The 26,803-nt window shown below is 47.7% G+C and overlaps 1 protein-coding gene across 4 annotated transcripts; it reads right to left on the bottom strand.

Moving 5' to 3' along the window:
• Positions 1-1,123: 1,123 nt before the first annotated feature.
• On the bottom strand, positions 1,124-26,636 carry ep400 (E1A binding protein p400). 4 transcript variants are annotated; one of them, XM_070964013.1, is made up of 53 exons: positions 26,488-26,636; positions 23,884-25,250; positions 23,672-23,776; positions 23,482-23,560; positions 23,107-23,226; positions 21,041-21,435; positions 20,655-20,954; positions 20,354-20,539; positions 20,103-20,243; positions 19,926-20,004; positions 19,752-19,789; positions 19,604-19,661; positions 19,425-19,514; positions 18,716-18,823; positions 18,436-18,626; positions 18,179-18,356; positions 17,957-18,093; positions 17,686-17,855; positions 17,382-17,556; positions 17,128-17,264; positions 16,574-16,760; positions 15,978-16,147; positions 15,695-15,882; positions 13,246-13,419; positions 11,903-12,055; positions 11,620-11,690; positions 11,200-11,489; positions 10,774-10,976; positions 10,515-10,684; positions 9,401-9,597; positions 9,163-9,274; positions 8,705-9,004; positions 8,517-8,591; positions 8,261-8,395; positions 8,121-8,165; positions 7,805-7,958; positions 7,315-7,550; positions 7,021-7,194; positions 6,886-6,933; positions 6,629-6,765; positions 6,412-6,468; positions 6,198-6,276; positions 5,691-5,867; positions 5,560-5,605; positions 5,373-5,479; positions 3,994-4,192; positions 3,774-3,916; positions 3,343-3,594; positions 3,024-3,198; positions 2,764-2,918; positions 2,505-2,669; positions 2,333-2,410; positions 1,124-2,174 (listed from the first exon to the last, which is right to left on the bottom strand). In XM_070964013.1, the coding sequence occupies exons 2-53, from the start codon at positions 25,213-25,215 to the stop codon at positions 1,869-1,871; spliced, it is 9,177 nt and encodes a 3,058-aa protein (XP_070820114.1). In that variant the 5' UTR covers positions 25,216-25,250; positions 26,488-26,636; the 3' UTR covers positions 1,124-1,868. The 4 variants fall into 4 exon arrangements, with proteins under 4 accessions (XP_070820114.1, XP_070820115.1, XP_070820116.1 ...); XM_070964014.1 differs by having other exon boundaries at positions 7,315-7,547; XM_070964015.1 differs by having other exon boundaries at positions 13,255-13,419.
• Positions 26,637-26,803: the final 167 nt, after the last annotated feature.

Raw genomic sequence — 26,803 nt, 5'->3', positions numbered from 1 at the left:
CCCCCCACATCTGCTGCACACTGACGCCTGAATAGAAGCTGGAGTGGTTACACAAGTGTTTACATTCATTTCCTTTTCTCTGTGCAGCTCCTTCCATCAAACACACACATTCACAGAGAGGAGGTGTGAAGGCGGTGATGAGATGTATGAATTAAAGTGGTGTGATTCATCCAGCCTCCTTCACCGCGTCATGACAGCTCCCGCGCTCTGAAGCCCGCCAGCTGTTCCTCCCTCCAGCTTTAATAAACGCACTGACCTTCATGTCACACACACACAAAAAAAATCATCCATAACTGCTGTTTACAACAGATAGTTAGTGTAAGGATAAATAAGAGAGCTGGAGTACAGTGATGGAGTGAGGTCCAGGCCACAGGAACCAGCTCTGGCCATCTGCTCCTCTCGGCTCCTCTTCCACCTCACCTCCCTTGTCTCCCTTGTTTAGCGGTGAATGTGGGCCGGAGCGCCAGTGAGGAGGAGAAGCAGGCGATGCACTGAGGAGCAGATGGGAAATCTCAATGAGCTGGAAAATCCAGAGTAGTAGCAGGCCGTCTGCAGACTGTGCAGATGAGACTGATGCAACAGTGCCCCCCTGTGGACGACTACGGACCTGCACCCTCTCTTTACATCGAAGTGAGTGTTTTTTTTTCACATGATCCCATTTTCCTGATTCAGAAAGTTTGCAGAGGACTAAAAAGAAGAATGCTTATAATGTGATGAGGTGGTTAATCCTCAATGTGATGAGATGGTATCCTCATCTCATCCCCCCACCCCCCCAGCCAAGCAGACAGCACTGAGGGGAGTGGGGGCTTTCTAGCCCCCAGTGCTACCTCACGCTGTCCAAAGGCAAGACGCTTGAACAACTGCAAGCCACACAAAAACTTCTACAGAGGAGGTACGGCAGCCTTTGAGGACAATTTTACATTTTGTTTCTGGCGTTTTGGTGCAGCTGAAACCAAGCGGTCAGATCCTTCCTGCCTCCAGGATGGTTTTTAATTAACATCCAACAAAAAGGGATTTTAATACAGGACTCACCGGGAGGTCACAACCTCCACGTTTTAGCTGAGGCTACAAATAAAAGGCTGGAACGAAGCAGGAAGTGCGTTATAAGAACTCACAAGATGTCCAAGTACTTACAATGGATTTAATGAAAAAAATGAAAGGAAAAAAGATGAATTTGTGTATAAAAACAAAAAACTTTATTACAATTAGGCTGAAAAACCCAATGAAAACACAACTACTTTACAAGTACAAATGTTTTTCATTGATATTTACAGTTTTTTTTCTTGACATCAATAAAAAAAGACAATTTATGAGAAAACACAAAATACTAAAGAACATGTTTACAGTGTATCTGCTTCAATAAAAAATAAATGACTAAAGGAACGTGCATTATTCTCCATTCAGTATCTATAGACAACAAGGGAATTAGACATAAAAGGGACTATTTATGAATACACTTCTTCTAACCAACAGCACATTTCCCAATGCAGAATTACCCATAAGCCTCGGCCTCAGACATCCGTAGCGTCACGTCAGAATCATCACTTTGAGGGCGCATCTGTTGACCGATGCGCGGGGCGGCGTTTGTGGGGGAAACTTTTAAATTGTGGTAATTTCAAGAAACATTCCACTTTTCAAAACAACAAATAAAGAACTGAAGCAACGACGTCGACCAGTTCGCCGAAATGCTGGATCCCAGCAGAGCTTCGGGCAGCGGCGCCGTGAACGATCTGCCGAACTCAGATGGTTTCTGCTGGGCACAGTTCTGATCAGGTGAAGAGGTAAAGGTGTGGTGTGGTTAACCATGTGACAGGAAGTCTGCCTCTGCCATCAGCTGCGCTGGGACCCATAAGGACGCTTCGGCGCTCTTAGCTGCTCCCCCCGCTGGGCTTGGCAGGCGTTTTGGCCCTGATGCCGCCCTGGCGAGCTTGGCCCTTGGTGGGCTGCTGGGGCTGCTGCACCGGGGACTCTGCGGCAGGGGGCGCCGCCGGCTGCTGGGCGGGGCTGTGGGGAGGAGGCGTCTGGATCTGCGGTGAGGTGGCGGCGGTCACCACCTGCTGCTGGATGATCTTCTGCTGGACCACCTGTGCTGTCGCCGTGCCGGCAGGAATCATCTGCACCTGAGCGGGAGCAGAGGTGGCTGCCTGGGTCAGAGTCACAGTCTGAGCCTGGATCTGAACACACAACACAAACCAGTGTTTATCGGCCTGCTGCATCCAGTCCACTGCTTTTACAAAAAAATCTGTCTGCATTTAGACTGTAAGAAGACAAAGAGTCAAAGAGCCACAGTGAGGAGGTGAGCCGATCAGGAGGTCAGCACTCGAAACCCTACCTGCTGCGGAGAAGACACGATTTGCTGGATGTTGGCCACAGGGGGCTGCTGCTGCACTATTTGTGGGAGCTTAGCCATCTGATGAAAGAAGTAAATGGGACGATCTCAGCACACAAACCGTGGTCACCTGCAAATATTGATTCTGCGCTAGTGACCGCCACTGACGGCGCACCTGGATCTGTTGGGCTCCGGTGGGTTTCTGAGCCTGGGCGATGGATGTAGTGAAGAACTGGGTCTTGATTCCTGGTTGGAGTTGGGTGGTGGTGGCGTAGGTCACCTTCTGCTGCTGCTGCTGGGCCGACTGGGCGGCCTGCACCGTCACCTGCTGGGTGCCGATCTAAAGGAAATAACGCAGCTACAGTTGATTCCATTCACATGCTGTTGTTTCTGTCACAGACTCTTCAGCGTGTCCGCGGCCGCGCTGCGTTTACCTTCTGCTGGACGGTGGTCTGTCCTTGCTGCGGCTGCCCTGCCTTCTGCTGGGCTGCAGCTGCCGCCTGAACTGCTGCCGCCTGCTGCTGCTTCTTCATCTGAAGCAGCTGCTGGACCTGCATCTGGGGGAAGGACGGCGTCAGCACAGGCCCGCCTGATGGAGAGGAGACCGGACACATATACAGGAAGTGAGATAACGGCACAGAGAGGACGCCCCGCACAGAGCCACATGTTTAAAACAACAGCAACTTTAACTCACCTGTTTTCTGGGCCTGACCGATGGCCACACTGATGCCTGCTACAGTGACTGGCAGCGTGGTAACGCCGGCTGATGAGACCACGGCCGGCACAGAGACCACGGGAGGCTTGGTCAGGGTCACCTGGGCCGTCTGTCCTGCCTGGGCCTGAATCTGGCCCTGAGTGGGCACTCGGGTCTGTGAAAGGAAACACAATCAGTATCAATGCTGCCGCCACCTCAACCAGACATGAACTGAGGAGGAAATACGGTGCCTGACTTTGTCCACAAGTGTAACAATTCTGTATTCAGTCAAACCAAATGAGCCTTTTCACGGTCTTACCAGTCGGGCCACCTGCAGGCTGGCCACGGTGGTGCCAGTCAGCATGGCTCCAGGTCTGGATGCTGCCACAGCCGCTAGCTGAGGGTTGGCTTGGGTGGCCTGTGCGGGCTGCACCTGGGCGGCCTGCTGGGTCCCCGCGGCCTGCTGGCCCTGAGCTGCTGCAGCCGCCACCGCTGCAGCGACCTGCTGATGTTGCTGCTGCTGCTGCTGCTGCTGCAGCTGCAACTTATGTTTGTGCATCTTTAACAACTCCTGCAAACACACAAATTACCAGTCAAAGATAACGAGACACATGAGTTATGACACCCCTGACACTGTTTGTTGTTCACAGGGGAAATCGCTGCTAACAGAGAATATCTCAGTGCTCATATGTTTGATTATCCAGCGCAGTGCGCCATGCTGCTGAACTTGTGCAGACGCTGGTGGTGTACCTGGGGTTTGCCGACAGCTTTGATCTGTGGAGAAGCAGCCTGCTGCTGCTGCTGCTGTTGGTGCTGCTGCAGCTGTTGCTGTCGGAGCATCTGCAGGTGTGCTGGGGTGAGGGGCTTTCCCTGTGGCAGCTGCATACCTGTGGCTGGACGGACGGCAGCAGGTTAGTCTGTGAAACAGCGGCCTGTCTATCAGAGAAAAGGCGGGGCTCAGTTAAAGTACCTGGTGTGACCTGAGTGACCAGCGGGCGAGTCTGTGACTGCACCGGGCTCAGAGTGGTAGAAACGACTGCAGATGCTGTCACCGGGGTAACGGCTCGAACGCCCTGACCCGTAGCGATGGCGACCACTTCGGCAGGAGCGGTGGCGGTGACGGCCCTCTGCTGCGTGTGGACCACCTGAGCTCCGGCGGCGCTGGCAGGCTGGACAAAGACAACAAGAGCGACACGATGAGCAAAGACGATGGCTCTGTCTGCAGGGAGCAGCGGGCGGACGCTCTGCTTCAGGCACGTCTCTGAGGCAGGCAGGACTCGAGGTTAAAGTCTCTAAATATAACATGGTACTAATGTGCAGTACAATTAAGGACTGTTAAATCTTATTTCGCAGCGAGGGATGTTCCACAATGGAAAGAAATGGAGTCTGAATGTTTGTGCTTGCCTGTGTTTTTATTCTGACACATTGCCAAACTTGATAAAACAAACCACTAACCCGACTGTCAAAAATGTTGTAAGCATATGGTTTGAAGTACAAAAGTTTACTAAAGGAACTAGTCGTTTATCTCAGTACACTCCGTTAATCATTTGAACAAATAAGACATAAATATGGCAGATTCAAAATATTTCTTCAAACTCCTCCAGCTTAGGAATTACATAAGGTCAAGCCAAAGTAGTCTTTTAACAGACATCAACCTTCTGACTTGGACAAAACTGTGTCTAAGGAAAGCTTAAGTAAAGGTGCTGGAGCAGAGTTATAGAATTATTTGTTATCAAACTCGGCTGAAAATGCAGATCATAAACAAGAAGCGTGGAAGGAAGATCTAGGTACTAGAGATCTAGAGATATCATCAGAGGACAGGCTATCTATATGTACTAAGGCTCACACCCAACCAGTCAACACCAGATTTAGACTACTGCAGAATAAACGGCTGATGAGAACCTAAATAAATCAATTCAATGCAATTCAATATTCCTTTATTCGTCCCTCGAGGGAAAATTCTGAGTAAATCCAACAGGAATATCCCAGATGTGTGTACAAAGTGCACTGAGATGAAGGGGACATTATTCCACTGTGTGTGGTAATGCAGTAAGATAAAATCTTTCTGGGTTAGGGTTAATAAAGCAGGAGAAACACTGATTTCAGAGAGCACTCCACTGGATCCTGCACTTTTTGTCTTTGGACTTCACCCAAAAGGTCACAAATACAACAAAAGTGAACGGATAATAATAGATGTGTGTCTTTTCCATGCCAAAAGATCCATTGCAATGTTTTGGAAAAGGACCAGTGGGCCAAGTGTTGCATACTGGGTGAGGCAAACGCTCACAACTTTCCCTCTGGAGAGAGTGACATATATACGAAAAGGAAGGCGAAGCGAACAGGACTCACAGACAGGGTGCCTGGTATGACTGGAGATGCCAGGCGTTTGTTGGCCTGGAAGGGACTTGGAGGAACTCCAGCTACTGTGTTCACGATCACATTCCCCCCCACAGTGGCTGCAGGACACAAAGAGAAATGAATGAAGCACTGAACAGCAGCGGCTCTGTGAACGTGAACCGCGTGCGTGTCGACATACCAGCCTGGATGGTCGTGCCCACCGTGGCGTTTTTTATGGCTCCAGCCTGAAAAACATGAAACGTGTATCTGCTGAGAGCCTTCACTGGGTAAAGAGTAGAAGCGTATTGTTGGGGGATGTTTAATTCTCACCAGAACAGCTGCATTCGGCACGGCGGCGGCTCCGGCCACTGCAGCGGCCTGAGGGACCTGAGCCTGAGCCTGGCCGGCGGCGGGAGCCTGCGCCTGGCCGGGTGCAGCCTGGGCCTGTGGAGCTCCAGCCTGCTGCTGCTGGGCCAACTGCTGAGCCTTCTGCTGCTCCGCGAGGGCCTGGAAACACACACACACGCCAGTTAAGATGAAGAAAAGCACATCTTCAAACACCAAGCAGGTGCTCCTGACTCACGTCTCTGACCCCGAGGAAGACCAGAGAGAAGCTGGTTTGTGTTTTCGATTTTTCAGTCTAAACTTCTGCACTTTGAAGAGCAGCGTGCCTTGAACAGGTTGTCTGCAGATGACGTCACGTCACACAGCAGAACTTACCTGTACTTCAGCAGTGGAACAGCCGCAGTCTGGAGGCGACAGGCGGCCATTTGTCCCTTGGCATTAAGGCTGCAACAGTCAAACTAATCGCCGTCTAAATGAGACTTGCACACTCACCTTCTTCTCCTTGGCGATCCTTTCAGCACGCTGAGAGGCCACCTGAATGGGGGGGAGGGGCTTGTCATAGCTGATCCCACTGAGGAGAATAAAAACACTTGTTATACGTTTGCCCGAAAGGGATAAGCGGCATAGAAAATGGATGGATGTTATACGTTTGTCTTTATTTGTGGTTTAGATGTCAAAATTACAACAGCGGCAAAATCAAACACACCTTTCAGCCAAGACTGACGCATGTTTGGGATTCTTCTGGAACGGATTCATGCCGAGCCTGCGAGCGTTAGAAATCAAATTAATGCATTTAAAAGGACATTTGGACTCAAGCTCATCTTCAAGATCAGGATGTGAGACTGTCGACGCTGTCAGGATGTGATGAAATCTTTTTTTTTTCTGTTTGACTTTCAGGCGTTAGATGGACCCTCGGTCCTTACAGCGGTTTGATGGGTGGGCTCCTCTTGCTGGCGATGATCTTCATGAGCTCAAAGCGGCTGTTGTAGAGCTGAATGTGTGTGGCATTGTCGTCCTGTGTGTAGATCTGACAGGTCCTCAGAGGACGGCTGTTCTTAGACTGAGCGTGGACACACAAACACACACACACAGAGGAAACAAAGACACACAGAACTAGAGTGAGGCCAGGCATGGAGGAGAAAAGCATCATTCATCAAACACAAAGACTAAGATAGCTCACCTTGTATATGCTCTTGGTTTTCTTCTTGGGGTTTGCTTCATACACCAACTGAAAAAAATCAGAGACACCATTTAGACAAGTGGAAGGCGCAGCAGGATGTTTTACGGCAGAGCGGAGCGACTGGGCGTCCGTTACCTTGCCCTCCTCTCTGGGAATGATGACGTTCTCGTAGCGGTTGCGACACTGTTTGGGTGAGCGGTAGATGCGGCTGCAGGAGTTCACCACATCGCTCACCAGATCCCAGTTGGGAGTGTGGGCAGGAGACACGATGGTCAGGTTCAGAGGCAACTCCAGCAGCTGCTTTACAGCCTGTCGGACACACACAGATGAACCAACATATAATATCACCTATTTGATTAAGCGACAGGCAAGGCCTCATTTATCTCCACAAAGAAAGACGATGGTGGAGGCGGTTTGTGGAGTCAGTACCTGAAGGAGAGCCCAGTCCTCACTGATGAGCCACTCCGGGTTGTCCTGACCGGCCTCCATGGCAGGTTTAACCAGCGACGGTAGGGGCTTGGCGAAGGGCGCCTGCTGCTTGAGGGAGAAGTTCTTCTTCTGGTCCTTGCCCTCGCGGCGAACTTTGAGCATGCTGGCCTTTTCGAAAAGCGAGCGTGGAGGAATGACCGTCTCGCCATGGCCCTTCTTCTTCTTTCTGGCTGCTGCTGAACAAACAGGCTCGAGTGAGGAGAGAGAAACCGAACAAACTTGCAAAAACGCTTCAGCATGTGTCTATTCTTAAAAGGTCTTTCCCTTAAAGTACACACTTCAGAACAGTTTCAAGTCTAAAAGCAGAAAAAAACACGTTTTAGAGCAAAAATGAATATTTTCCCTACAGTAAAAAGTAACTACATCTGTAACCTCAGCCAGCACAGGCCTGACGTTCTGTCAGCCAGGGCCTGAAAGACAAATGTCCCACCTGAGGGGTCCATCTTCAGTCTCTTGTGCTCCTTGCGGATGTAGACAGGAGGCAGCTTGGACTCTGGCATGGGGGTGGTGTCGTACATGAGCATCATCACAGAGTCGATGTAAATGTCGTTGTCGTCCTGCGGTGGTGTGGGTGGAGTCCAAAGCTGTGTTGGAAAAGCCAGAAGACAGAGCGGGGCGTTATGATGCGCCTCAATACAAATAAATCCAGACTCCACACAACCCCACAGAGACGACAGATCAGCTCAGGATCCACTGGTGTTACTCTAATTAAAATGACTTTCATCACATCACGTGAGGTGTCTTACCGGCATGATTTCAGTGTGGCCGTCCTCGGCGTCAAACACGTACTCCTGTTGAAGAGCAGAGACAAGGTTCATGTCAGCAGTGCAACACAATCCACACACCACTTGCTGTTTGATTAGCAGTGATGGGGGCGGCCACCCACCATGTTGTAGGCATCCTCTCTGGTGTAGGTGAAGAGATCCTCATCTCCCTCCATCATCTGCCGTTCCTCCTCCTCCTCCTTCAGCTTCTGCAGCTGCTGCAGCTCCCAGCCTCTCTTGGAGCACTCCAAGCGCTCCTGATGAAACAAAGAGAAAACGTGTGTCAATCGGTCAAATTCATCAAAGGACAAACAGAACACTGGAGTACCGATGGAGAGGATCAGCTGATTCAAAGCTCCACACGACAGTTGAAGTTACCTTGAGAGCAGCTTCATCATCACTGACGTGCAGGTACTCCAGGTAATGCAGAGCATACCTTTCGATTGGTGTGAGCTGTGAGGGATAAGAAAACATGAATTCAGACAAAATCCATAAAAGCTTTTAATCTACTTTCTCTCTCCTCTTCCTTGTATCACTGGTGTCCAAACGGTACAACGTGGAGCTACCTGTTCCATGACTGCGTTCAGCTCCTCCTTCTGGGCAGCCTCCTCTTCAGCTTGGCTCTCTGACTCCTGCTCATTCTCTGGTGACTCCTTGCCAGCTAACTCCTCGTCCTCTTCCTCCTGCTGCTGCTGCTGCTCTTCCTCCTGGGCATCCAGGTTGATGCTGTGGAGAGCCTGGATGTAGGGTCGAGCAACTCTGGGGGAGATGGCTTCAGAGGCCGAAGGCTCCTGGTGGAGAACCACAAACTCCTCCACCTTCTCCCCTGAGCCTGCCTCCACCTCAAACAGATCTTGGATTGTCCGCTAGAAGCACATGATCTCAGGTCAGTTGCTGTATGTCCCAGGTTTGTATTTGAGCACAGAAATGGTTCTTGGTTTCATAAGGCTTTCATAGTTTCACAGTTAAAGAGAACAAAGGTGTGCAGAGCGTCTGAAACGAGCCCGCAGCGAGTTCATCTTACTTGTGTGAGGAAGGCCAGGGTGTAGTCCGTTCCCTGGGCAGCCACCTCTCTGATCAGGTCCTTGGTGCCGTTCTTCAGCAGCTTCTCCTCAATGGAGTTCCCGCTCTCCAATCTGGTCACAAACACAAAAAGTAAGTCAAAGTAAGTCCTGAGGTGAAGGTGACATCTAGAGATTTACCTGTGAGGCCTTTAGAAACACAGAAATAAAGATCTAAACCAGATTTCCTGATAACGTCACCTGTATATGTGTATGTCCTTGGAACGTCCTATCTTGTCACACCACTCCTGGGTGCGGGCGTCCATGCTGGGATTGAGGTCTGTGTCGTAGAAGATGATGGTGTCTGCGTCAAACATGGTGCCGACTGCAGAGCAGCAGCGGTTGGTCAGGATGCTGCAGAACACCTTCCTGTTCCTGTTGAACTTCTTCATATTCTCCTGCAGGGACACCAAACCAAGCACATGAACAAAGTGGGACAAAGGCGATGTCAGGTTTTTCTTTTTTCACTTAGCTCAGGTATTTTCTTTGCTTATCTCGGTGGTTTATAGCAGTACAGCATAATCTCTGCCCTCGTTTAAATTTCCCACAGGGTCATTAAAGTTTCATCTTATCTTTATCATCCATTTTGATGTAACTGCTCTGGCCAGTTAGCTGTCTGCATCTTTATTTTCTTTCAGGTCTAATTAAATGACCCAGAAACAAGAAGCATTACATAATAAACCATTGGCAAGATAAAACTTGTACAGCAGCGAATAGAAAAGACTTTAAGTGACTGTCTGCATCTCTTTGGGTCCAAGAAGAACAGAACCGAGCAGGGAGGGCAGGAGGAAACACACTTTGTCCTGTTGTCCAGGCAGAACTCTGCACTGAGGCCCTGGTGTTAGACAGCGAGGCGCCCAAAGGTATCGATAGCTACCAAAGGGTAAAAACTACAATCTATGTCCACAGGTGAGCGTACCTGTCCATGTTTGATAACAGTGGCAATTAAACTTTTTTGTGGTTTACAGGTGACTGAAGACAACTGAAAGCTTTTTACACAACAGGACTGTTACTGATCTACACAACATGTGACCATTCGTGGTCTTGTACGACTTTGCAGTGTTACGACTACAGGTGTCAACACTGACCTGCACATGTGCAAAACAAAGGATGGACAGCATCAAAAATGCTCTTGGATCAGGAGGAGGAAAGACAGAACTGACATATGCTCTCAGCCTTCACAGCACATGATCACTCACTGTTAAACCTGGGTCCATCTCTACGCATCATTTTGGATGTTGGTAACACTGACTTAGTTTCAGCTAATACGCTTGCTGTAAGTATGGCTCATCCAATTAAAAGATGGAGCTTTCACCTGTCGCTCTTCAGGGGTGAAGCTTTCATCAACTCGAACATAACTGAGCTGCCTGTGATCCAGGAAGGCCTCCAGGATGTCGAGCATCTTCACCATCTGAGTAAAGATGAGGACACGACGGCTGTCTGACCTCAGCTTCTGCAGCAGAATGGCGAGAGCTTCCAGTTTACCTTTGGAGGAGGAAAGGTCTGAAGTTATTCCTCTGTTTTTAATGAATTTGTTTGCAGTCGCAGCTCGCTCCGTGTAACAGGCTGCTAACCTGAGTCCATCTGCATTAGCTGCAGGTCAGGGAAACAGAAGAGACGCCTGGATGCCAAGTGGTGGATGTCAGCGCTGTGGGGGGACGAGGCCTCCTGCAGCCCACGGCAAAGGGACTTCTGCTCAAGCCTGTATGGAACCGGCAGATTGGCTGCATACAGGTGAGGAGGCGGGGCTACAGCTGGAGGCACCACACACACCAACCTGAAAGAGGACAACAGCAGTCAACACTGATGAGTAAATACAGACACATTAGAACATCAGATCATCGTGATATTAATGCTTACTTTTTAATAGTGCACAGAACCCAAACTATGCATTTCAAGCGATATGGTTATTAAGACACATATAACCATAGAGCATGGATTCTGGTGTTTTTGAGCTATTCTATGCTTTAAAAGGAGGTTTTCATTCTGAGCTGGAGTACCTCTTGATAAGGCTGTTGGCGGCCTCCAGGCGGTCCTCCACAGAGAGCAGGGTGGAGCGCAGTGGAGAGGCCGTGGCTACGCAGGTTCTCTGGGCACTGAGGCAGCTCTCTCTGCCCACCCACCTCCACCCTCCAGCCGTCAGGGCAGAGTGTCCGGGCTCCGAGCTCAGCGTGCACGCCCGCAGCAGGTCCGACCCATAGAGCACCCTGCGGCTACAGCGTCGTTCGTTAGCTTCAAACAGGCGGCTCAGACGCTCCTTCAGCTGCTGAGTCTTTTCTTCTGAAGACTCCTGCACATCGAAGGGACAGATGATTCACATAAACACTGTTACTCATTTTTATGCAAAACTTAAGTCTACCTGCTTTGACTTAAGATTACTAAAAAAGTGAAACTGATTCCTTTCAAAGTAACGTACTGACCTGAGAACCAGCATGAACTGGAGCAGTGAGCTTGGAGGGGGCTGATGTGGCATTTGTAGTCACACCCAGCGCTTAAAAAGAAATATACAATGATATACAACGTCAACAGAAGAATTAAATCTTTCAATTTACAAAGGCGGCTATTGCAAATGCCAGCATTAAGCCGACAGCACAGGAAGACAAGTAGGTCCCACAAAAATGCATTTTTAATACAGTGATGTTGCTAAATAACTGATTAAAAGACAGAGGTAATCACGCAGTGTCTTCACGGTGGATGAGTCACCTTGTTGGGCTGTTGACAGGGCGGGATGAGGTGTGCCAGGTGTAGCTGAGGCGTTGGAGGCAGGAACAGCTGGTGGCATTGTTTGCATTACCATGGATCCCTGGGGCCTGATGATCTGCTGCCCTGGAGCTGACACAATCTGAAGGATGTTGCCTAAATCCAGGAGACATATTAAGCAACAAATATAAGAGGTGCCTTGTCAAAACCGAACACTCGCTTGGAAAAGGCATTTGAGGCCCACCTGGACTTTAAATTAAATGGAAATAATTAAAGCCGCTGAAGCAGAAACATTATATCAATGAAGTTGCAGCAACAATAAAACTACTGACACTAAACTGAAGTCCAACTGAAAACACATTTAGTCATCCCTTTCTGTCACTAAAAATAATGTCAGCGTGTTTTTAATGTATTGTTAATGTCTGTGCTTGACTGACAGCAGCTGGCAGGCTTCCACAGTGTCGCGGTTAGCTTGAAGAGAACGAGATAAAATAAACAAACTTGTGCTGATGCTACATATCTGTGCAGACAGTGTGTTGTTGATGGTAGTGAAGCGTGAACCGGACCAGAGAGACGTGTGCAGGTACGTTTACATGTTTTTTAATGTGCTGCAGACAAGGAGCTAATTGGCCATCTAGTGGCAAAGTGACGATATCAGTGCACGTCTCACCGGTGAGACGTTTGGTCAGCTGTGCGGGAAAAGACGTGTGTTCATGTTTGCATGTTAGATAAGTCTTAGCAGGTTGTTGTTCACAGTCTGTGTCTCCTGTGTTATGTAGCAGGCTGCTGTCTGGCTCAGTGTGACCATCTGCTCTGCCTATGACAGAACAGTGACGTTACTGCTTTATGAGAGATTTGATTGGCTGTATCAAAATACCGTCTTCATCCACGAAGACAGATGCTTAATAATGCTTAATTTACAGAGCAGATATGTGTTGCTGTAGCACCATTTCATTCCAGTTGGACCTTAACTGTTTATCTTTAGCTGTATTTAAGACATATTTAATATCATAAGGACTGTTTTTGGCATTTAGCCTTTATTAGCAGCTGATAACAGAAGGATAGGAAACGTAAGGAGAGGAGGGGGAGATGCATCCCACAGGAATTCAACCAGGGAGGTTGTAACTATACGGCACATAACTGAAGCACTGCTCCACCTGGACCTTCCAATGCCCTGATGACTCGCACACAGCTACAATGAGCATCCATAGATTGACATAAAGGTCTAAAAATTGACCATACCTCCTATAAAAGCAGGCGTATTAAAGGGAAATATCAAACGCACACAGAGGAGAGAATGAAGAGAATTATGTTTAGAGAAAGTGTGACGATGGGATGTACATTACCGAGTGTACCTTGGAGCTGCAAGGGCTGTCCAGTGGTCAGCTGGCGGAGCTGGCTGGGGGACAAAGTGAACTTGTTACCCTGAAACTGCAGCGTGACGGGAGTCTCCGGCTGGGAGATACGATTCTGACTGCCCGCTATGTTGGCCAGCTGGGCGATCTTCACCACATCTCCACCTTCAACGGAGAGGAAGAGCAGACACGTCACACAAAAGTCTGCTGACACGGTAAAACAATAAACTCTGCACGTCAGTTAGTTAAAGGGTGAAAAGAGACAAAACATGCAGAACTGAGGTGGATTAATCAGAGGAACGAGCACGGCTGCCCTCCACAACAGAACCATAGCAGCTCCTACTTTACAAACCCTGAAGGGGAAAGAAAATGGCGAAAAGGGTGATCCTCAGGTGAGACAGAGACAGACATAAACACTGCACCTGGCTGCCTTTTCGAGGCAACACAGTGACCAGGAAGTATACTTATGGGCTGATGTCAAAGGCAGTGGACAGTATACTTTTAATATACTTCACATTTTGGTTGGTCAGCAACAAAGTTATATTTGACATCTCTTTACAGATTGTGAATTCATACACACACGTTATTGACCCAATTACATACTTTACTGTATTTTTCACATTAAATGGGTTTCAGCGACGTTCTCTCTTTTATATATTCAAACCCTTTGTGTTGCTACTGAAAAGGTTTCTCTGTTCACATTTGAGGCAGAAAGGGTTGCAACTGGTGGGACTGTGTCCACATGCTTTGCATTGATGCTCAACATCAGAGTGAAATCATAACATTAGCAAAGGAAAAAAATGAAACAACCAAAGCTTTGGGAGTTCTTCCTGCAGCTGGGCTGATGCAAGAGACAAAAGAATATTAGTAAACTGGGAGAAAAAATGATTAAAAAGAAGGGGGAGGACATAATAATAAAGTTAAACAGTGTAGTGAAGTGTAGTGTAACATAAGTGGGTCGTTCACAGTGTTCATGCAGGTTTCGAGAAAGAAACTGGAGAATGCTGAGGCTGTGGAGATGCTGCTGATATGGCTACAGATCTCATTTTCAAGGGGCCTTTTTTTGCCCATGAGTTGTATAACTACAGATACGTGGCATTGCTTCCATTACCAAAATTGCTGCACCACCAGTGCTGCTACCACTGCACATATGTACAAAGTCATTTCTGTGCAGGAGTGAAGCCTGAACACATATCAGCAGTGTCCCAAGTGAAGGCCTCAGTGCAGAACAGTCCATTCTGTTGTGCCAGAGGGGGAGGGGAGGGCAGGGGAGGGGAGGCCACTTACTAGGCAACCGTGCCTGGGCCTGGGATGTAAGAACCAACTTCTGGGACAGTAAGCTGGGCTGGAGGGCATGGCTGGGGGCTAGAGCTGGCCTGGGGACCTGCGCTAATCCAGGTTGGCTGATGGGAGCTATAGATCCCACGACTGTGCCCAAAGCCACAGAGGCAGCCCCCAGCACGTGCTGCCCAACGCCACTGTTCCCAGAGGAGGCTACAGTGGAGGCGGCAGTGTTGCTGCTGCTGCTGCTGACGGGAGGGGTAGTCTGGGCTCTCTGAGTGGCTGCTCCAACCGCTGTGGAGTACAAGGCAATGGGGTATGGGACTACATGTTAGGGGAACAATCATCAGTACGTTCAATCAGCTTCCTCCATATATTCACTCAGCAGTGGTGGGACAACACAGCAAGCATCTAAGAATTTGATGGATTAGAAATATATGACCCGACAATGAATGTCAGTGTGACAGCAGCCAAACTTCACTCAGACTACAGGCAGTGCCTTCTGCCTGCAGCACAAACATGTCTGTTGCTTACTGCTTTGCAATATTACCGCTTGCAAACATTGTTTTTAATATTAAGCAGCAACATGAGATCAGGGCTAGTAGTCCCTGAATGACCTGGAAGCCACTAAAGGGTATGCGAAGCACATCTGCCTCACAGTAAAAGTCTTACATTTAGCCTTTTCCTAATGGCTGTGCTGAGGAAAATAATGTGACCAGCCCACCACTGCTGCATGATGTAGAAATGTACACAACCTGAAACCTCTGTGACCACTGAAACCTGCAAGTGAAGGCGTCCCAAACCCTCCACGAAGCTGCAGGATGAAGAGCTGACCTTTAAAATGTGCACCACTGTGTATAAATATGTACACTGTACATGATGTCAAAATGCACTGCATCACTGTGAATCAAGTTTTTAAGCATGAGACATTAAATCGATTCATTTAAACCCAGACGGCGTCACAATCATGCAGCGAATGATTAATGCAGACATCAGGAGGATAAAACTAGCAAAAGCACATCAGATAAAGGCACTGAAATAACAGCTAATGGAGGCTGAATTTGTCTCTTTAAGTTTGATGTTAGTGACACCGCCTGGAACCCTTTAGTCACTGTGAAAACAAACGCTTTTCTGAGCTCTATGCCTGAAACGGTCTTACCGTGAGAGGTGGCTGTGGTGGTTGCGGTGGTGACGGGGGACTTGCCCCTGGTCTGGGCTGACTGGCTGGTGGTGGAGACAGAGGTGCTGGTGGTGGGAGAGCTCGTTGGAGGACGCTGACCTGCTGCACTCGTGATGGCAGCCAGGCGACCTTCTGGCTTTGTCCCATACTGCACCGGCTGGAACAGTCTGATGAGAAAAGATCATGTTGTTTCAGAGGAATTCGAAAGCGTCCACTGATCTCCATCGATCACGTCGTGTTGCTTGGACGTTTCATCACTGACCTCATGGGCTTTATCGGGCACGCTTTGGGTCGCGGTGGTGGATCTGGTCCTGTGTAGATCTCCTCTATGAGCTGCTGAGTGACCTTCAGTTTGGGTACCGCCTCCTCAGTCTGATACCGAGTCAGTCTGCTCTCGTTATTGATCAGATCAAATATGGACAGGTTTGCAATCTAGGAGGATAAAGAGATAAAAGAGGGCAGCAGAGAAAGATCAATACAGATTGATCCATTTGTACAAGGTTGAAAATCAAGAGGGAATTATGTAGCATTAAAAAATGATGAAGAAGCAGACATGCACAGAAACAGAATGCAAAGCATGGGGGCAGTGTGCTCAATGAGGAAGAAACCAGTAATTACTTCTATTATTGATTAGGGGATCAACTTATTTCATTCAGATAAGCATGTAGTCTTTAAAACGTCAAATGAAAATGACAGATGTCAATCAGAAGTCACCTGAGCCTAAAGGGGCGTCTTAGTACTTTTATTCTGTCTGTTCATGGATTCGCTTCCTGTTCATCAACATTAATCATAGATTAATCCTTTTAGCACTGATATTCAGGGTGTTTGCCATTTAGGTTGGAAAGCGCGAGTGGATACCTTGCTCGAGTCGTTCTGAAGAGCCCCGAGCACCAGCGAAGGAACGTCGTACTGCAGGGAGGAGCAGAAGTAGGAGGTGCTGTTCTCTCTGGGTGCCACCAGCTCGGGGTGGTTACACACTCGCTGTAACTGCATCAGCACCTGCAGCACGCTGACAAAATGACCCGTCTTCAGCGCCTCCTGGGCTCTGCAGGGCCACACCCGGACAGAAGACATGATTATGAACAACAGTGAAGGAAGAAAGGAATATCTTCAACACATTAGACCAAATCTTTCATCGTTTTTCCAAACAGAATCGATAATAAAAGATCTTTCCCGGATAAGTTAATGTGTCAAAGCTAATCTTTAATCACCGTTCGTAACATCCCAGTAAAAAAGGTTAAGTACAGAAAAAGCTTTAACCACATTCCATAAAAATAAATGTGATGACTGTCATAAAATATACCGGAATTAAGATTAAACTGCTAAAATTCCCTGAAAGTTCCAGCGTTAAGTCTGATTCATCTGCGCGGATACTTTCAGATATTACTCTAAACACCCGTGTGATATCTCACCCTGGTTGAGTCAAGATGTCCTCGTAAAGGCTCTTCTGTCTGCTGGAGAGACGGCACTTCAGGATGTGCTCATACTTTTTGGGCAGCTGTTTCTCCACGTCCCTTTTGGAGCGCCTCAGGATGAAAGGCTGGATCATCTGCAGATTAGGAGGATTTCATATGTAATGTGCATTTCAGGACCGACATCGATGCTGCTTCTGAACTGTTAATGCTGCGGTTTAAGCGGAAGAGGAATTCTGAGGCTTTATACTGACCCTGTGCAGGCGGATGACCAGTTTGTGGCAGTAGTCCTGGTTCTGGTCTGTGCCCGCCTTGACAGGGAAGTCAGAATAGGACCTCGTGATTCCTGGCAAAAGGAAGTGGATCATGGTCCACAGCTCCTTCAGAGTGTTCTGCAGAGGAGTGTTGATGAGGAGAACCCTCTGCTCACTGGAACATACACATAAATAATCACTTAATCAGACGGCAGAACATTAAAAGTGGTTTCAAACAGAAACACAAACATCTCCGACTCCTGTTTGTTGAGAAGCTGGACTGAATATTTGTCCCCCAGCTCACCTTTTGAGAGCAAAGATGGTCTCCCAGTGTTTCTCAGTCATGTTTTTGATGAGCTGCACCTCGTCCAGGACCAGGTGCCTCCACCGTCTCCTCAGAAAATGGCTCTGGTCTTTCATCAGCAGCTTGTAGGAGGTCACACATACATGGAAGCTGTTGGCTTCCCCCCACCACTGCAGATGAGCGATGAGATAATATGTTATCACATTTAGTCATTTATTGGACGAAAAGGGTCTTCTACATCAAGTTATGTTATCAACACAACAAAAACTACCATTCTCTTCGATCTGCGCTCCTTTCTGTTGCCGAGATAGAGGAGGATCTTCAGGCCAGGACACCAACGCTTGAACTCCACCTCCCAATTCAGCAACTTGCACGTCCTTACTACAATAAGATGAGGTCCCCAGATGCCTGTGGACAAAAACATTATATTAAAAAATAAGAAGAGTAACAGGAATATTCTCAGTTTAAAAGTCACGTGTGTCTGTGAACGTACCCTCTTGGCCAGCTAAGTGGGCCATGTAGGCCACTGTCTGCACCGTCTTCCCGAGGCCCGTCTCATCTGCCAGGATACCATTCAGGTGCTTCTTGTAAAGGTTCACCAGCCAGTCAACACCAACCTGCTGGTACTCTCGCAGTGAGCCATGCAGCAGAAAAGGAGCTGGGCTGCGGTTCTGTGATAAAATGTTGGTTAAAAAATGATAAAAAGGCGTCTTTTCCTTTAGAGTGTGTGTCTGTGTGTGTGTGTCTTACTGAGGAAGTGGTCCTGAAGCTGCCCTTGGGCAGGATGAGCTCTGTGGCAGCAGCCACTTCAGCGATATCTCTGGCAGGCTTCCCATCAGAGTCGGAGGAAGCGGCTTTGTCAGCACCACGGTACTGGTCCACACTCAGCAGGGAGTCAATCAGCACTGCCTCGGGTGGACTGCCTGCAGGACACTCCATTTCTGCCACATAAAGGACATCGACTATTTTAGGGTCACATCATTCACAACCGTGAGGAAAAATGTGTACGAGGATGAACACGAGAAGGCACCTTCAGCCTCGTCATCCTCGTCACTATGAGGACTGGGCTGAGGCCACTCAAAGCCGTCGACGTAGGCGCCAGCGTACTGCTTCATCAGAGCATCCAGAGGCATCTCAGCTAAGAGCCAAACACGAAACATTTCATTTAGAAATACAGACACGAGGTTATTCTGGTACTTTAAAATATTACATTTCCCAGGAAAATTCCAAATGTTTATTTAACTCCTTCGTTAATAATCCACACTAATGACTAACAGCAGCAATTAGCAGGTTGGTAAATAACCTGAGTAACATTATGTGTTAATTAACACGTTACATTAGCGATGCACAGACATGTGCACAGCAGACAGTTACTCTGTGTTGGTAACAATACTCCAGGGCATCTGGAGGGTCAGTACATGAGGTTTACTGCAGTGTGACGACAGGTTATGAAAAACGGATACTACTAATACTGCATTCACGTGGATTCAGGCAGACAGCAGACGGACAACACCCTCAGGACGGGAAAAACAAACAGCCGACAGACTCACAGATGACAATATGTTTCTGTGGAGATGTCCCATAGTTTACAAATCAATAGTAGATGGATTATTCATTATTATTATTATTACTATGAGCTTCTCATTGTCCACATCGCCTCTGTTTTGTCGACAAAATGAACCCATCTCTCTTCTCCAATCCTGCCTCTCCACAGACACACAGAGATTTAAAGTACGTACCATCTTTGGCGAGGTCAACCAGCTCTGCTTTGTGGTCCGCTTCGCCCTCCATGACCTCCTGCTCCTCTATGGTGCTCTCTTCATCCGCGACTAAAACAAGAGATAAAGAAATCGGTTAGCAAAGGCAGCATCGACAGTACAGACTCTTTAATCATCCATGTTTCAATTTGCTTTCATACCATCTTCATCTACCAAGGACGAACTTGATTTTCTTTTCTTACTTGAAGACGCCACTTCCTATAAAAAGAAAAAATATTCAGCAAAAAAACAGAAAACAGATGCAATCAGAGTGTTTTCACTGTCGCTCATTAGAGTCACTTCACCGACCTCTTTCTCAGCCTTCACTGCTGCTGACTGACCGGGAGCTGGAACACAAGTAATTCAAGTTCAATATCAAAAATCTGGTGATTAAAAACTTAGTTATAGGTGAGGTAGTTTAGCTTTTAACCAAATTGATGGAGAGTAAAAGAGCACATGTGATGCTGTGTTTCTGGGACGTACCTTTGGCTGGGGCTTTTCGTAAGCTGAGTGCTTTCAGCCTCTTCTCATAAATTTCAAACTGGAGTTTGATTTCCACAACCTGACAGAAGAAAGGCTTGTTCAGATTGGGGAAAACACGAATTATCTATGAATCACGACATAATTAAGAAAAATAAATACATAAAGGAATAAAAGTACCTGCTCAATGTTTGACCAGAAGAATTCCACCTCGCGGGCGATCGTGCTGGCGATGTGTCGGAGATGAATCTCTCTTTCTTTCTTTGACCTCTCTTCACTTTTCTTCTGCTCTTGATGGTAACGGGCACACGTGCGAACGAGCTGCAGCAGAGACACACGAGACGGTTTTCAACAAGGCTTCAGTTTCTGCAGTGACTCGTCTTGATGTGTAATTTCATGTTTCTCTCTGTGGATTATTCTGCCTCTCGTACCTTCTTAGCTGCAGCCTCTTTCCATCGTCTTTCCTGGGCAAAGTCAGCCGCCATCCACTGCATCTCCTCCAGGAGGTAGTCCCAGTGGGACTTTGGACGTGAGGCCTCCACAAGCTTGGGGAGCCTACTGGCAGACCACTGGCCCTCCTTCCTTAGCTCAGAGATGCGTTGATGCACTTGACTCTCCTGCGAAACAGAAACAGCATGTGACATCAGCTTATATGCTCAAACATGTGTCAAAAACATTTAAAGGCAATGAATCCATTCAGGCCGAGATCACTCACAGACTAAGGGAACTCACCAGTTTGGCCTGCTCAACTTGTTTATCTTGAGACCCCTCCTGTGAGGACTGCAGGGCTGCACTTTGACCAAAGCCGCCAATTTTAACGGCGGATATGCCGTTGGTTCCAGTCAGTTTGGACTGGGTGCTGGGGTTGATGTTAGAGCCAAGAGGGCGGAGCGGACTTGCTGTGTGGGGGGTTGGAACAGAGTTAGGAGTAGAGAGGGGAGCGGGAGACATGGATGTCATGGATATCGAGTTGGTCATGATTCTCTGAACTGGCTGGTTGGACTCTGAACCAGGGCGAGCGAGCGCCACCGTCTGTAAAGAAGGGAGAAAAAAATATTGTCAATCACAGTCCCAAACACAGGTGAAAACTGTATTTCTACGTTTTCAGGCAGACTGACCGCCTGTCCTGGCTGTAGCATGGCCTGGGATTGTTGCTGCTGGGGCTGCAACTGGAGATGAAGACCTGGTTGCATCTGCTGCTGCAGCTGGGCCTGGAGCTGAGTGTGGGGGTTTACTGTGGCCAGGACGGGTCCACCTGCCTGCACCTTCATCTGCGCCTGGAGCTGGCCTCCAGGCTGAGCTGTGTTCTCCACTAACTGAGTCTGCTGAGAGAGCGTGATGGGCAGGCCTGTCATAGGGAGGGCACCTTGGGGCAACCTGCTGGGCAGCTGGGGGGGAGGGGTGTGCAGGCTGGCTGCGTTCTGCACCGGAGGTCCTTTGGATGGGTCGTACTGTTGCTGGTTCTGCTTCTGTCCTGCAATCTGGACCGCTTGAGGAGTAGGCGGCATCCCGCCTGTACACATAGTAACCAAATTATAGGACAAACAAAGGGGTGGTACAGAGAGCAACACAAAGACAGACAGTAAGCATCCAGCTGTCAATCTTACCGTCTGTTTTGTAAATGCCCTTTTGTGCTCTTGCTAATAAAAAAGGTTCTTAATGCCATTAAGTGTTTGTTAGCTTCCTCTTAAAATATATTTGAGAGACCCCTTTCAACAGGTTACGTCTTTTTGAAGCTAATCAATAGATAATGAAATAGTACCTTTAAATTTTAAATGACTGTTTGAGCTTCAGCTATTGGAGCTCCTCAGAACCTGGCCTTAATGAAATAGATGTACTGTATGAATTGACAGTAGTGTACTACTTCCTGATGATCAGAGCGGAAACTAATGAGAGTCATACAGCAAAATGGTTACAGAAGAAATGAAATCAATGTGAGAATCTACATGTCTCTCAAATTAAATACTACTTTGATTAATGCAAAACCAAAACATTGCATTTCAAATGTTGAGAGAATGTGGTTAAAAACATCAAAAATCAAACGTGCAATAGGAGTTTTTTAGAGAGGAAAAAGGAAATGTTACAGAGGAAAATGAAAAAGAACTTAAAAATAAAGAGACAGGGAGAAGAAAGGGGAAATAAAAACACGGAGCGGGCACTCACAAAAACACCATATGTTCGGCATGCATGAAGCGATGTCATTCTAGCGGTAACCAAGGCATCTGGATGCCTCACACAGCGACAAAGCACAGAGGTGAGCAAAAGGACACACATGGGGTCTTGCAGACAGCAGGCCTGAGCGGAGCTGTGCACACTAAAGCAGCGCCTGCCTTACCTCCCTGCACGGCACACCACCTTGCCTAGACGCCATCAACACCTGGCCCTGACACACCCACACCATCACAATCGCAAAAACCTGTGTCGTGAACGCAACTCCTCCACATGATTCCCCTCCTACTTAGACTGAGGGAAAGAAGCCAAGTCAGAACAAAATGCCATGAAAGAACATGGAAGGAAATCAACCAAACGTGAACATGAGACAAAAAAAGACTCTTGAAGATGTGACGTATGAATTTCAGACTGATGATTCTGACTCCTTGTTGATGGTGCGAGGACGGACATTCGGAGAGGGAAAGACTTGTGAAGGAATGACAATGGCAAACCAAAAGGAAGCATGACACGTGGATTCGTGAAATGGGAAAACAAGTAAAACCCATTGGAAAGTGAATGTATTCCCACAGGGTTCCCACTTTCTGTGATCCACCGCCAAACAAGATGAAAATCCATCAGCACGAGAAGGTCTGTCCAAATAAAGATGACTAACGGGAACACACTTCAGAAAAGAAGAGATGGAAAACGACGGGTGACCAATAGTTAAAACAAAAAAGGAAAATCATAAGACATGGCATCTTCCCATTGAGTGGCTACTCTTCTTCAGACTTGGAATGTCTTCTTCCCCATTTATCCTGACAGAGAGAGCTGGTGCTGGTACAGCTAAGCCTGAACTTCCTGTGGACTGCTGAGAAATCCAGCAGATGAAGATCTGTTTGTTGATGCTGCTTGAAGTTTGTTTGTAGAAGATGAATGTTGTGATTCACTTTTTTAAATCTCCTTAGTTTGAGGAAGGGGACACGTCCAGCAGCATCGAACAGAACACAGAGCGGCCTGGTAGTGGCACTCCTACCTTGCGCAGTTGGCATAAGCTGCTGGAGCGGAACGCCAGGTGATCCTAAAGGAGCTACACCAGGATGCTGGAAAATCAGCCCATGGCGACCAACGTCAATCCGGGACCTCTTAGCCTGATCTGGGATTTAAAACACACAATACCCTCATAACGCAAAACAAAAGCACTCTGCACAGAGCAATGACCTTCTGAAGACCTTACAGGTCACCTCTCCTTCCTCGGGTTAAGACTTCAACACAGAGCGCTAGTAGAGGATGCCAAATATCTAAAAGCAGAAGCAATTAGAGGGAGAAAAGAAAACGAACAGAAAACAAAGCAAACGGGGAGGAAACAAAGCAACATAAGAGAGACAGGAGTCTACGATCCTTGCCCTACCTGCTTGCACCATAGCCTGTTGCCTCTTAAAGGCATCCATGTCTCCAGCGTTTGTAACTGTAGCAGTCACTTGGTGTCCCTGAAAAAACATCTCAAGAAGTCAGTGAGGGGCCTCCTCTCAGAAAGGAACTGCAACAGAATATGAGAAACCAGACATAATTGTGCTTCAAACAAGTGTTGCCTCCGTCACCTGAAGCTGCTGGACAGAGAACGCTGCAGAAACATTGGGAGGAAGCTGTGTTGCTATGGCAACTGGTGTCACTGCTTGGCCATCCTTTCCAGTAACAACCTTTACCTGAAAAACACACAGATTCGAAAGAGGAACAATATTCATTGGATGCAAACAATGTACAGTTTTCCGAATCACACAAATCTCACAGTAAGAGGCAGCCAATGCAATACCTCGTCATTAATGACCTCAGACTGTTCTTCTTCCTCCTCTTCCTCTTCGAGGTCCAGGTCATTCTGTCTCAAGTAAGTATACAAGGGAACACAGGGCTTCTTCTTAAAAGCTAAGTAGTCCATCATGTTCCCTTGGAGGTGCTGCAGAAAGAAAAGCTCGATCAGGTATTCTTTGAACACTTCTTTCAGGCTCTCCATCTTCTTCGTGTGGTGCTCCAAGCACTGTTTTCTCAGCTGGGCAATCTCCGGAGTAGAAGGAGCGATTTCCTCTAACTTCTTGGGAACCTGCTTCTTCATAGTGCCCACAGCCATGCCGGTGGGAGCGAGAGGATTGTTGGCCATCCCTTGTGTTGGACTGGTGAGGGATGGGCTTGAGGGTGGAATGGAGGAGGGTATACTGAACGATGCTGTGGCTGTGGTTCCTCCTCCAGCAACCACACCTTGTGACGTCTTCTCAAATATCATGGGGCGTGCGAGCTGTCCTTGAATGATACTGCTGATCTGTGGAGGTAGGTTGGAAGTGGTGATGTGACCGGGGCTGCCCAGAGTGGGGAGAGCAGCACCGGTGGCCACAGGACTTTGAGGTCCAAGGTGGTGGATGGTGCCTCCAGTCTGTGAGTGAGGCTGAGAGAGCCGACGTTCCCTCACAGAGCCTGGCGCTCCTGGAGAGGCCAGCTGTACCTGGCCAGGTGTGGCTGGGGCAATCTGGGCCAGTCCCGTCCCCTCCTGATAAACAAAGTGGCCACTTCCCGGTGGACTGCCTAAACTGATTTGCCTCACTAACATTCCAGCTTCAACAAACCGTGTTGGACTCTGTCCACACACCCCCAGTGCTGTTGCAGGTGCTCCAGGCCTTGTCACACCTTGCAGAGGGACTGGGCTGTGCTGGGTGGGACTTTGTGGCTGCATGGGCTGGGGCACAGGTGAGGTGACCTGGATGTAGGAGGATGGAGCATGCTCAAACCTCCACTGAGGTGTAGTATGCTGGAAGCCAGGGGATGCTGGGGTCTGGATGGGGAGTGGGGTCAGGGTGATCTGCTGGTTACCAGTCACCATCTGTCCCACATTTTGCAAAGTGATATTCATGTTCTGGCCAGTGACTGGGCTACGACTCATGATTATCTGATAATTGGGCGACTGGGGGGCTGAAGGGCTGGCAGCAGAGGAAAATGTGGTCACAGGAGATTGAGGGTGGTTAACTGTAGCTTGCTGCTGTGTAACTGCCATGGTGGGTGGCTGCTGCTGCTGCTGCTCCTCTGCTTCAGACCCACTGACAGACTTGGATCTCTGGAGCTGTCGTTGCATATTCTGTGATCCACTTCCATGGTGCATTGCGTGACTCTGTTACTCTGTCTAAACAATATAATCTGTGGAAAGGGCACAGAAAAGCAGCAATAAGTGATTTTTAAGTATTTCATTTGACCCAAAAATACTCAGAAGGCTTTGTCTGGTAGGTCAGCCGGTCAAGTATTCCAACCTGGTGCCAGATTTCTAACCTGTTAATGAATTGGAGTTCACAATATGACAATGCATGTAATCAATTTAAGGTAGTCAGCTGTCAGAGACTGTGCCATTGTATTCATACCTAAGCTTTTGCCCCTTTATACATATGTAACTATTTTGATATAAAATGACATCATCACCTACTTCTTGTATTAAACTAGTGTACATAACCATAGTAAACACACACACACACACACACACACACACACACACACACACACACACACACACAGGTCCAAATGTATTTACACTCAATAATCTCAAAATATTCTGGGCTGCTGCTGGACAGGACACATCATGCTTGACAGCTGGCACATCACACATGTCACAACGTGATTATGAGGTACAGAGGTGGTGGTAATAGCTGGAAAAAATCATCATCATACACCTTGCAAGCAGGTATGTTAAGACGCTTTAACAGTAAATCTGTACCGTATTACAGCTACAACCCATCTTTATATCTGTGTGCACCGTTAAACGCGCGCCGGAAAAATACCTACCGGAAAAATACCTATAATTCAGACTATCCTGTGATGAAATGATGGGCTTGAGCTTGTTTAATCTGCCGCTATTGATCAGCTAAAGCCTGCATGCACTGTACACAAAGCTGATATAATAATACTTGGATGTGTACTGTTACCGTTGGCCGTTCACATTATAAAAAAATATTGCCTTAATTGTGGGCTACTTGCTTTTATACCGCAACAACGACATTATATTTACAACCAAAGTGACCAACGTATTCCAATATTTCCTGAGCACTGGCTTAAATTTTCATTGTTTGTTGCGACGCTTAACGTTAGCTCCCACTTCCAGTTTCGCTCCGGGGCGGAACGTTAGCTAACGCTAGCGAAGGTTAGTTACAAGCAATTGTCAGAAAAACAAGGTATGATCGGAGCGCGGTGTAATAAATATACTGAGAGCGGATAGCAATTATTAAACTGTAACATTCGTAATAATGCTGTCTATGCCATTTCATTAATTATACTGACCCTTACTACGGGACGCGTGCTAGCCAATGCTAATGATGTTAGCCTGTTATTGCTAACAGGCCAGCTGCCAATGAATAAATACATTTTATCACCTCAGTGTGTTACTTACAGGGAACGGGGCTTCTGTAGCAGTTTCATAAATCCTAAGTCATGTTTACAATAAGTCACATGCTCTAACAAATGCTATTCCGCAAAAAAATAAAATATCGATATTGCTAGCGGCTATTCAATGTTTTGGAGCTAATTTCATTCAGCAACATGGCGACTGCAGCAACCTTTTGTGTAACCCGGATGTCGTTCAATCTCCAGGAAGTGGAATACACGGTGCGATGACGTAGTTAACCGGCAGTTAGTGTTAGCAAAACAGCATTTATTTAACAAAAGACAGCATCAGTTTCACTCTGAAAGCCTACTTTTTTATTAGT

This window comes from Chaetodon trifascialis, chromosome 6 (genome assembly GCF_039877785.1).
Source record: "Chaetodon trifascialis isolate fChaTrf1 chromosome 6, fChaTrf1.hap1, whole genome shotgun sequence".
Classification (NCBI taxonomy): Eukaryota; Metazoa; Chordata; class Actinopteri; order Chaetodontiformes; family Chaetodontidae; genus Chaetodon; species Chaetodon trifascialis.
Note: the sequence above shows the minus strand (reverse complement) of the source record. Positions and strands in the feature narration are given on the sequence as shown.

Bases quoted from the DNA above. Each gene is read 5' to 3' on its own strand.
- ep400 (XM_070964013.1), bottom strand. From the start codon at position 25,215: ATGCACCATGGAAGTGGATCACAGAATATGCAACGACAGCTCCAGAGA. The intron at 17,557-17,685 runs GTGAGCTGGGGG...TGTATGTTCCAG, and splicing joins ACCATCTTTGCTCTCAAAAG to TGAGCAGAGGGTTCTCCTCA. The intron at 5,606-5,690 runs GTGAGAATTAAA...CATGTTTTTCAG, and splicing joins TGCCGAATGCAGCTGTTCTG to GCTGGAGCCATAAAAAACGC.